At 45.0% G+C, this 11,494-nt stretch overlaps 1 protein-coding gene across 2 annotated transcripts; it reads left to right on the top strand.

Moving 5' to 3' along the window:
• Positions 1–22: 22 nt before the first annotated feature.
• LOC146576012 (far upstream element-binding protein 2-like) lies at positions 23–10,695 on the top strand. Of its 2 annotated transcripts, XM_085270982.1 has the most exons (18): positions 23–801; positions 2,978–3,086; positions 3,172–3,231; positions 3,357–3,393; positions 3,505–3,557; positions 3,633–3,704; positions 5,350–5,407; positions 5,544–5,718; positions 6,209–6,307; positions 6,388–6,486; positions 6,608–6,710; positions 7,442–7,563; positions 7,787–8,080; positions 8,180–8,295; positions 8,403–8,491; positions 8,774–8,980; positions 9,067–9,272; positions 9,366–10,695. In XM_085270982.1, the coding sequence occupies exons 1-18, from the start codon at positions 673–675 to the stop codon at positions 9,372–9,374; spliced, it is 2,037 nt and encodes a 678-aa protein (XP_085127108.1). In that variant the 5' UTR covers positions 23–672; the 3' UTR covers positions 9,375–10,695. The 2 variants fall into 2 exon arrangements, with proteins under 2 accessions (XP_085127108.1, XP_085127109.1); XM_085270983.1 differs by lacking the exons at positions 9,067–9,272; positions 9,366–10,695 and having other exon boundaries at positions 8,696–8,909.
• Positions 10,696–11,494: the final 799 nt, after the last annotated feature.

The following is an 11,494-nucleotide window of genomic DNA, read 5'->3' as shown; positions in this document are numbered from 1 at the left end:
GAGTACAAGTACAGCTGATATTAGATCGCATTTCATAGAAGTGCACCATAAGAATCACAGCTGATTTTAAAAAATCTGAAATGGTTGCTGAGTTTATTACGATAATTGCATTTCAAGTGTTTCATGATTTGGCTCAAACTTTACTCAGAAAACAGACTTGAAAGGTCGACTGCAGTTTTATATTTTTAAGCAAGAGTCATCTTATTGGGAAGATGTAAGTAACTTGGGACGGAGGTGGAAAATACCTAAACCATGTTTACTGTAGTGCTGGACCAAAGTAGTTCATTTCTGCTATATTGCACCTGTATCCCACCACAATTAAAGTTCGGTTACTTTTCCTTTTTATATTTTTTGTTCATAATACAAAATCTATTTAAAAAACATAAGTTATTGGGCTTTGGATAGGCTGTTAAATCGCTCAAGCACAACTATTTTTTTTAAAATAAAAAGTCTCTTTTACATCCTGCATATGAGCTTTGATCATGTTTTCTATGATAATAAATCAGCTACCACCAAAACAACAATAAAATTGCGAATGATCCTCGCCGGCCTCCGTCGTGTCTCCAACCAGCGATATCCTTCCCGTCACTTTCTTGACTTCCCATCCCACTCCTGCGTAGCTCTGATCCCGGCTTTCTGCTTCTCTCTCCTCTTCGGTCTTTTCTGGATACCATGTCGGAGTACAACGCGGTACCTCCGCCCGTCCCCGGGGCTCCTCTGCCCGGACAGGCGGCTGTGGGGAACGGAGCGGGGGGCGCCAAGAAGGATGCGTTTGCGGACGCGGTGCAGCGGGCCCGGCAGGTGAGGCAGGGATGAGACAGACAGCTAAGAAGCTAGCATGTATGAAGGCGGACACACCTGAGACCAGGTTAAATTTGACATTCGAACACTTCATGGTGAATGTGTCTACAGTCAGGCACACCTCTGCCGCTTCATCCATCACATGTCAGCGTTAGCTTTAACTGAGGCCGGACAGTTTCAGCGTCCCACCAAATATCCAGTGTGACAACACTGAAAACCTTCAGAGAACATTATTATCTTCACTTCACTACCAGCTTCTTCCTCTGCGCTGAGCTACATTATGAATGTTAGTAGTTTATATAAAGGTGTTTCAGGATAATTCAGGTGTGTGCTGCAGCCTCAAGGCCAAAGAATAGAAAAGATAAGATAAGATAACCTTTATTAGTCCCACACGTGGGAAATTTGTTTTGTCACAGCAGGAAGTGGACAGTGCAAAAGTTATGAGGCAAAAATTAGAATAAAATAAGAATAAATACAGTACACAACTGTACAGAATAGAATAAAATAAAATACTATATACAGTAGAATAAAATAAAATAAATATACAATAAGATAAAAATAGAATACAAATACTATATACAACTGAGTAAAAATACAACGATGACAGAAAGGATTATTGCACTTAGTATTATTGCATATGTATGGATGTGTGTGCTTGATCAGTTAAAGTCTTTATTATGGAGTCTGACAGCAGTGGGGAGGAAAGACCTGCGAAATCTCTCCGTCCCACACCGTGGGTGCCGCAGTCTCCCACTGAAGGAGCTGCTCAGTGCTGTCACAGTCTGCTGCATGGGGTGGGAGACGTTGTCCATCAGGGATGACAGCTTAGCCGCCGTTCTCCTGTCACTCACCACCTCCACTGGGTCCAGAGGGCATCCTAGAACAGAGCTGGCCCTTCGGATCACCCTGTTCAGTCTCTTCCTGTCCCCAGCAGAGATGCTGCCGCCCCAGCAGACCACGCCATAAAAGATAGCAGAAGCCACAACAGAGTCATAGAAGGTCTTCGGGAGTGGGCCCTCCACTCCAAACGACCTGAGTCTCCGCAGCAGGTACAGCCTGCTCTCCCCTTTCCTGTAGAGGGCGTCTGAGTTATGAGTCCAGTCCAGTCTATTGTTCAGATGAACACTAAGGTACCTGTAGCTGTCCACAGCCTCAATGTCCATACCTTGGATGTTCAGTGGTTGCAGTGGAGAATGCTTGTGCCTGCGGAAGTCTACCACCAGTTCCTTGGTTTTACTGGCGTTGATCTGGAGGTAGTTCAGCTGGCACCAGTCCACAAAGTCTTGAGTCAGTCCTCTATACTCCTTGTCGTCCCCATCAGTGATGAGGCCGACTATTGCAGAGTCATCAGAGAACTTCTGCAGGAAGCACTGGGTGGAATTGTGGGAGAAGTCTGCAGTGTAGATGGTGAAGAGGAACGGAGCCAGAACCGTTCCCTGTGGGGCCCCCGTACTGCAGACGACCCTGTCCGACACACAGCCCTGAGTCCTCACATACTGTGGTCGGTCGGTGAGGTAGTCCAGGATCCAGGTAGTGAGGTGATGGTCCACTCCAGAGTTCACCAGCTTGTCCTTTAGAACCGAGGGAAGAATGGTGTTGAAGGCACTGGAGAAATCAAAGAACATGATTCTCACAGTGCTTCCAGCGGTCTCCAGGTGAGCGAGGGAACGATGTAGGAGGTGAATGACGGCATCATCCGCTCCAATGCCAGGCTGGTAGGCAAACTGAAGTGGGTCCAGTGATGAGCTTGTTAGGCGCCGAAGCTGAGCCAGGACCAACCGCTCCAGGGTCTTCATCAGGTGGGATGTCAGAGCCACCGGCCTGTAGCTGTTGAGGTCCTTGGGGCGTGAAGTCTTTGGCACTGGTACAACACAGGAGGTTTTCCAGAGCTGTGGGACTCTTCCCAACCTCAGGCCTCAACACATCAGTATCCATCACATAGCTCATTAAAAAAAATACTCTATTTATCTTAATGTAATGGTGGATCTGATCCATAAAATAAACTACAGTCACGCCAGAGGCATTCCCAGGATTTCCGTGGGTGGGGTGGGTTAACCCCAAGGAGGGAGCTTGGGGGGAAATCAGAAAAATGTGTAAAAATCATTAAAAAGCAGTAATACTGTAGATCTGCTGCACTACAGTGAACTATCTGGCAAATCTTCTGCTTGTGTTTCAGATCGCAGCTAAGATCGGGGGCGACGCTGGTCCTCCTGTGAACAACAGCACTGCTCCAGATAGTTTTCCCTTCACTGCGCAGAAACGACAGCTAGAGGACACAAATACTGGTGACTGCACCTTTATTTCGCTTTGTGATTATTTTAGTTCCAGGGAGTCTCCTATGAACATTCATTTCATTTCCTCCTCTGACAGATGAGCCAGAGACCAAGAAGCTGGCTGCTCAGAGTGACTTGGAGTCAGCCAAAGCGCTGTGTGAGTTCATCTTACTGTTGCATGCATTGTTATTTGTGACCTACAGTCAACAGTGGGTGTCTGCGTCCTCCACATTAGTCCGTTGGTAATCCTAAACCTCTCCCCTGCCTTGTTTTCTCATTCAGCTATTGGTGCACAGCTAGCTGCTCTTGCACAGCAAAGGTGAGATCTCGTACCTCTCAGGTGACTGTGTATTAATCTGACTTTGCTATTGTCTGATTTATTGCTTTTTTTCCCCCCACCTTTGTATCCCTCCTGTAATCATGGCATCAGACCCACCTCCACCACAGAGGAGTACAGTGTTCCAGACAGTATGGTGGGACTCAGTGAGTGTAGCCCAGCTTTATTTTAACACGTACTGTATACCACACTTTTTTTTAAACCCCACCTTCTCTCTTCAGTTATTGGCCGTGGCGGTGAACAGATCAATAAGATACAGCAAGAGTCGGGTTGCAAGGTTCAGATAGCTCCAGGTACTGGTTGCACTCGTCGTCTACAGATACTCATCCTGGGCGTGAATGTCAGTGTAATTTGGGGTTTTCTTTTTTCAGGGTGAAATGATTGTACAGCATGCATCTTTAATTACTTTATAAAACAAGAATTTAGTGTACAAGTTTGGGTTTATTTTGGATTTTCTCTAATCCACATAGGGTCAAACCTTTACATACGCTCACTTAATGCTGTTCTTCACTGAAAGGCATTTAGTGAAGATCTAAGATGGAGAATTGTAGATTTACACAAGGTGGGTGAGTCTCTTGGAGCCATTTCTAAACAACTGCAGATATCACAATCATGGATTCAAACAAAAAATATCTGAAGTAAAGTTTTTCAGATATGTCACCACTTTGCCAAGATCTGAAGAAGACCCCAGCGGTCACCCTCAGTTTAAAAGCAACTGGTTAAGATGTTTAGGAACAACCCAGGAACCACCAAGACTCAAGCCTGCCATAAAAGACTGCTGGAACACCAGTGTCACTGCCACAGTGAAACAAGCTTTACATCATCATGAACTGAGGCTACGTCCACACTAATGCGTTTTCATTTGAAAATGCATCGTTTTCTCTCCGTTTTGGCCTCCCGTCCACACTGAGACGGCGTTTTGAAAACGCATACATTTGAAAACAGAGCTGTCCCGTCGCAGTGTGGACACTCAAAAACGCAGACTTTCTAAAACGACGTTTTCAAATCTATCTGGGCTAGTGTGGACGTAGTCTGAGAGGGTGCCGACCAAGAAAGAAGCCCCTGCTCCAAAGTGGACACCTTCAGGCTTTACTCAAATTTCCACACATGGACAAGCTGAATGCCTTCTGGAGAAAAGCTTTATGGTCACGCTTCCCACAAGAGGCCTCTCCTTTACTACTTTGGAGGAGTAAAGGCACCTAAGAACACTGTATCTAACGCTGTAATGTCAAGCATGGTGGTGGTAGTATCATGCTCTGAGACTGTTTAGCTGCCAGTGGTACTGGTACATTGCACAAAGAAGTTGGAATAATGAGGAAGGAGGACTATCTCCAAATTCTTCAACTTCACCTCAAATCAACAGCTAGATAAGTGAAACTCCAACACAGTTGGGTGTCCCACCAGGGCCATGATCCTAAACACAAATCAAAACTGCATTTGGAATAGATAAAAGCAGGCTGACACTTTTGGAATGGTCTTCCCAAATCCCTGATCTCAACCCTATTGTATGCTTAATGCTTTAAGATTAAAATCTGAGTCTGTGCTAGAAAACCAACAAGTTTAAATGAACTCTTCTAAATTCTGTCAGGAAGCGTGGTCAGATATCCAGCTGTAATTTTGCCAGAAGTTTTTTGATGACTACCAAAAGCATCCGGTTAAGGTACAACTCACTAACAGACATTTAACTTTATCTATACTTTTGAGACTGTGTGGATTGTAGAAAATAGAAAAAATATTGAAACTACATTTTTTTTAAGTCATTAAAGGTGTATGCTGTACAGTCACTAACCACCCTGGATAAAGAACAGTTCAAAGAAATGATTAAAAGCCTGAAATTACCATGACATTCATGCCCAGGATGAGTGTGTGTAAACTTCTTCTGATTATTATTATTTTTATGCTCAGTTTGTTAAATATGTACATTTTCTGCTTGTGCAGACAGTGGAGGTCTTCCAGAGAGAAACGTCTCCCTCACAGGGACACAAGACTCCATACAGTGAGTTTTAGACGTCATACAAATACACTCATTGCAGTTTTATGTGGAAGCGTTTTAACGGTCTGGTGCTTAATTCTAAACACTAGAGTGATGTGTTTCTTAAATGAAGTAACCAATCAGCTCCTCGCTTGGTTAGGAAAGCCAAGAGGCTGCTAAATGAGATAGTCTCCCGAGGAAGAGGTACTCCCCCTCTTTCTTCTTATCATGACTCCAGCAACGGGCAGAACGGCGCAGTTCATGAGATGATGATCCCAGCCGGCAAGGCCGGCCTAGTCATCGGCAAGGGAGGAGAGACCATCAAACAGCTACAGGTAAGTTTCATGTTTTTTGCTTCAGCATTTTTAGAAGTCAGCATGACCCAACCAGAGTTGATTAGGCCAAATCTGAACCTTTTTCTTAAAGTCAGTATTTTCACATTAAAATAGCAGCAAAGGTCTGAGTTAATTTAATCCTACAGGAATGTGAGGTTTTTAATTGGGTTCGTCTTACACTGGATCATGGCAAGATCATGAGCTTTCCTGCAGACTGAAAGCAGTCAGCCTGATGCTTTATAGCAGCAATCCATGCACCATGCAAGGGTGGGACTAAAGAGGAGCACAACATTCATTTTAAAGCCATTAATGTTTCTAATTTATAATAGATAGTATAATTCTTATACATTAAGCTCACTGTATATAAAATAGCCAAATTAGCCTGTTAGTGTGCCAGTAAAAGCCTAAGTGGAGGCAACTCCAGTGTAGGTAAACACTTTCAAGTGCGTATGGCTGATAATTATGTTTCATTATGTGTTATTGGATGCAGGAGCGTGCAGGGGTCAAGATGATCCTAATCCAGGATGCCTCTCAGGGACCCAACGTTGACAAGCCTCTGCGCATTATTGGAGACCCATACAAAGTCCAGGTATAACTTTAAAGTCCTGTTATTGTGTCTAAGTAAATGTGGCATAGTGCCGAGCTTCCTGATCCTTAATGGTTTTTCAGCAAGCCCAGGAGATGGTGCAGGAGATTCTGAGGGACAGAGACCAAGGCGGCTACAGCGAAAGAAGCGAATTCAGCTCCCGAATGGGAGGCGGCATGGATGTAAGTTTGTGTGTCGGAGCAAGACTGGAAGTGACTGCAGAGGGTTTTTAAAAACATTTTTTTAACCAAATCACAAACAGAGGAAGCAATAGATGTGTTTTTTTTTTTTTTGTCATATTAGATCCCAGTACCACGACACTCGGTGGGTGTGGTCATTGGACGCAATGGAGAGATGATCAAGAAAATTCAGAATGATGCCGGAGTCAGGATACAGTTCAAACAAGGTGGGACGCTCTGACGACGGCGTTGTGGCTTCATTTATACGTCTTTCGCATTTGCTGACGTTCTGCTTTCCTCTGTTTTGGTCTCATTTAGCTGCCACCACTTAATTTAGTAAATTTAGTAAAATCAATATGAATGTTATTAGTACCAGAACAGATGCTGGCAGCTGGCACTGCCATCCATCAGAGAGTCTTTAGGTGGCACAAATCCCCTGGAAGTACAAGCCCTAAAACACATAATTACCAGGTTTCTCCATTGCAGTGATATTTTTTGAGGGGGTAAAAGTTTGCCTACAAATGAAGCGTCACAAACTCGCTGTCTAGCCTGACAGCCTGTGCATCTGCTGTACTTTGCCCCTTTGTATCAGGTGAATCTTTTACTCAGGCAGTGTGATTGCCTTTTGCGTAAGCTGTTGTGTAGAGCTGGTAAAATTGGCTCCTTTTCTTCTTCTATTGATTTGACTTGTATGTTGAAAAGAAAATCAGATAAAGAAGGATCCCTGCATAGATCCAGTGTTACAAGAACAATGGTCACATCAGAACGTCACCTGGCATGACCCTTTAGCGTGTTTTCTTTTTTGTTTGTTTTTGTTTTTTACCACTTTGCACTTTTTTTGAGATCCTAATTTACAGAAAGCTGTTAATTCTCACTTTGACCGGTGCTGGAAGCTGACCTGATTGATTTCATTTAGTGTTAATCCCAAACGCTTAATGCACTTTTAAATCCCTTCCAGATGACGGGACCGGTCCAGATAAGATCGCACACATCAGCGGTCCGCCTGAACGCTGCGAGCACGCGGCTCAGATCATCAACGACCTGCTGCAGAGCATCCGGGTCAGAGAGGAGGGACAGGGGGTACGGATCAGCTGTCACACTCTAAAACATCATAAATCAATAGATGAAGGCCTCACATCATAACGTCCATAAATATTTGGATAAATTAAGTGCTTAGCCTTGTTTTTTTGTTTCGTTTTTTTTTTTTTGTTTGTTTGTTTTTAACGTAGTCAGATGAGGCAAAATCACCAGAGGCTGTGACGTACTGGGCATATGTGAAGTAATGTGGTATAATTGTCCACAGGGTCCCCCAGGTCCTCCAGGAATGCCTTCAGGCAATAGGGGGCGAGGTGGGGGACAAGGCGGTTGGGGTCCCCCCGGAGGGGAAATGACCTTCTCTATTCCCGCCCAAAAGTGTGGGCTTGTGATTGGCAGAGGAGGAGAGAACGTCAAGTCCATCAACCAGCAGACGGGGGCATTCGTGGAAATCTCTCGACAGCCACCCCCCAACGGAGACCCCAACTTTAAGCTTTTTATCATTCGTGGGTCCCCGCAGCAGATCGACCACGCCAAGCAGCTCATTGAGGAGAAGATCGAGGTGCTTGTCATTCTAGATTATCATTATTCTTAATTATTATTTCTTAAGTTACCGATCAACAAGAACACTCGGCATGTGGCATCATGTGATGTGTTTCAGGGTCCACTGTGTCCTGTGGGCCCGGGGACAGCTGGGCCAGGTCCTGCTGGGCCAATGGTTCCTTACAGCCCAAACCCCTACAACCCCGGACCGCCTGGGGCTCCTGGACCTCCACAGTGAGTGGCTGCAGCTTTAAAGCAGATTTCAGAGAACTGACGATGACCCTGAGATGTTTTTGGTTTTTTTGGTTTTTTAAATAAGAAAGCGCTTCTTCTTTCCTCAGTGGTGGTCCTCCAGGTCCTCCCCAGTACAGCTCGCAGGGCTGGAGCAACACCTACCAGCAGTGGCAGCCTCAACCACCACATGACCCCAGTGAGTCACTGCTGGCTTCACCACCTCTGCTGATTTTAAGTGTTTACTGCTCAGCCCTCGCACTTATTTCTCATTATACTTGTTTTTTTTTTAATCTGAGAAGGTCAACAGGAGTTCTGATGGAAATGTGATGAGATGCGGTGTCTTTATCTGTAGCAGCTCTGGCTCTAACCCTGTCTCTGTTTCCTCCCCCTGGTCTCCAAGCCCGGTCTCCAGGCCAGTAGCAGGGGCTCACCCTCACCCTATGAGGACCTCACCCCCTCCACCCTGCGTCTTTTCTAGGCAAGGCAGCAGCCAATGACCCCAATGCAGCCTGGGCGGCCTACTACGCTCAGTACTACCAGCAGCCATCGGGGGCTGCGCCAGCCCCGTACCCCGCAAACCAGGCTGGAGGTGCCCAAGCCGCAGGTGACCAGACCCAGGCTGCACAGACACCGGGGGGCCAGCCGGACTACACCAAGGCCTGGGAGGAGTACTACAAGAAGATGGGTACGAGTATGTTGCATATGTTAGGTAGTAATTTATGTAATTTTGTTGTTGTTGTTTAATTTTTCATGTCTGTTTCTGTTTCTCAGCCCAGGCAGGCGGCTCTATACCCGGTACAGCAGCTGCAGCTCCAGGAGCAGCAGCAGCAGGAGGAGGAGGAGGTTCAGCATCCACAACGGGAGGCCAGCAGGACTACAGCGCAGCTTGGGCGGAGTACTACAGGCAGCAGGCTGCGTACTATGGACAAACAGGACAGCAGCCCTCCGGCCAGCCGGCCAATCCCCAGCAGGGACAGGTTGGTGCAGCGGCCTCGTCGAGGTCTTGTTTCTGTGTGTGTTAATCTACCTCCTCACGTCTCACATCTCACCTCCAAACGTCTGTATTTTAGATGCAGTGAGAGTTCGTGGCAGAAGACGGGATAAAGAAGAGGGCTCTGAAGTCTTAGGCCAGGATCGATCCCTTTATTCATATATATTGTATCCGTTGCAACTAGAAGTGAAACGCTTCCCCACATGTGAACATCATCTGGATCCTTTTTTGATAATAATGTGAACTGAACCCGATGCTCCTGTGCTTCGCTGCTGACGGGAGGGAAAAGACTGATTAAATTCGATCATTTCACAGAGCTACTCAGAGCTGCCTGAGCGTAGATTTAAATACTCACGGGAGCCCCGGAGCGGTTATTTCATTAACAGAGTTTTCAGCACATCTCAGTCATCCCGTAGCCCCATTTTAAAGTACTCACCTTCATATCCCAGTGTTGTATTAACTGACTTGCACAGAGCTTTTAGGACTATAATCATGTTATGTGTTCGTGTGTGTGTGTGTGAGACACAGGAGGAGACATGCCTCATTTGATTTTCTCATATTGGTTTTTTGCTTCCTCTGCAGAGGCTTGCAGGGTGTTTCAACACTTGTATATCTGGGTGACTGTGCGCAGGTTAGATTTATGAAAAGAAGCCCCGAGCTGCAAGGTTCAGAAGCACGAATGTGAATAATGTATTAATTGCCTCTGTTCATTTTAAATCGCACCGCTCAACACCTTTTTGCCTCTTGAAACGTCCCATCTCGTGAACTGTTTGTTCCACCTGACCGCTTTAGTTTTGGGTTAGAAGAAAAGGCCGGCTTACTGTGGACTAAAGGCTAAACTGGAAAGATGGGGCTGGGTGGGGGATAGCTTTTCAGATTTGGCCAGCTTTCTGTGAGTAATCATCGTTATTTCTTATCATTTGGAAAGTTCAGAAGGGCTTTCAGCACACCTCAGAATGGCGGCATATGGAGACTTTAAAGTGTAGTTATATTCTTGTGTAGATTGTACTGCTGAGTTCTCCTACAGCAATTTATCCCTCAGTTCATTGCCGCTTGTGCAGACTCCAGGTTGCATGTTGTCTTCCTTTATTTTGTAAAGCTTTTTTACAAACGCTGCCTTTTTTTTTTTTTTCTTAATTGTCCTTCCACGGTCATTGTTTGTGCAAAAGTTTGAACTTTAGTCTTCCAAGTGTGTCCTGCTTTAACATATATTGTATATACACAAACTGTATATTCAGCAATATAAAGCTGCTGGTTTTCACTTCCGGAGACGTATCAGGTATGATTCTTGTATTCTGAATGGCAGCTGCGAGTCTTGCCTTTGGGTTGATATTGTGTTGAGATTGTTATAAACAGACGACCACCAGCAGCACTGATCTGAAATAAATATATCAGCTACTTTGAAATCTTGAATATCGTGTCTGTGTCGCTTTTGGACCAAATGCACTCATTAGGTACACCTGTTTAACTACTTGTTAACACATATCTAATCAGCCAATCGCATGCCAGCAACCCAACATATTTAGGCATCTAGATGTGGCCAAAAATACCTGCTGAAGTTCAAAATGAGCATCAGAACAGAGAAAAAGGTGATTCAAGTGACTATGAACTTTGATCTGTTCAGCTTGTCCCCACACAGACATCTCTAGAGAATGAGAACATTTCTTGAGCATTACAATGAGTTCACTATACTTTAATAGCTTCCACAGTCACCAGATCTTAGTGCATTAGAACATCTTTGGGATGTGGTGAAACGGATGATTTCATTCATGGATGTACAGCTGACAAATTTTCCGCAACTGTGTGATGCTATCATGTCAGTATGGTCCAACATCTGCGAGGAATGTTTATAGCACCTTGTTGAATTAAGGCAGCTTAAAAAGCAATAGTGGCTCCAAACCAGTAACTAATGAAGTGGCTGCAGAGTATATAATACATGCCCTGCTGTTGCCAGCCATAAAAGAGCACTTGAGGGAAAACACCACTAGGGGTCACTGTTAGCTTACCTGACGTGATACGTAAAGGAGGGTCTCTTGACATAAATGACATGTTTGTGTGTCTCTGAGCCTCATTAGGTGTGGCCACTCATGGTACTTTGACACTTTATGACACTTTGCAGTCATTTACTTGCGCTTTTCTGCTTTTATCTGAATATTGCTCAGCTATTTATTGCAAAACTTTAAAATCCTGTGTGTACCATGGGACCTC

Source organism: Mchenga conophoros, linkage group LG4, assembly GCF_057382185.1.
Source record: "Mchenga conophoros isolate Kocher_MC1m ecotype Shallow Benthic linkage group LG4, M_conophoros_male_GT1.1, whole genome shotgun sequence".
Classification (NCBI taxonomy): Eukaryota; Metazoa; Chordata; class Actinopteri; order Cichliformes; family Cichlidae; genus Mchenga; species Mchenga conophoros.
Note: the sequence above shows the minus strand (reverse complement) of the source record. Positions and strands in the feature narration are given on the sequence as shown.

Excerpts from the sequence above, each read along its gene's own strand:
- LOC146576012 (XM_085270982.1), top strand. The coding sequence starts at position 673 with ATGTCGGAGTACAACGCGGTACCTCCGCCCGTCCCCGGGGCTCCTCTG. Across the intron at positions 3,232-3,356 it reads GGAGTCAGCCAAAGCGCTGT|CTATTGGTGCACAGCTAGCT; the intron begins GTGAGTTCATCT and ends TTTCTCATTCAG. Across the intron at positions 3,705-5,349 it reads CAAGGTTCAGATAGCTCCAG|ACAGTGGAGGTCTTCCAGAG; the intron begins GTACTGGTTGCA and ends CTGCTTGTGCAG.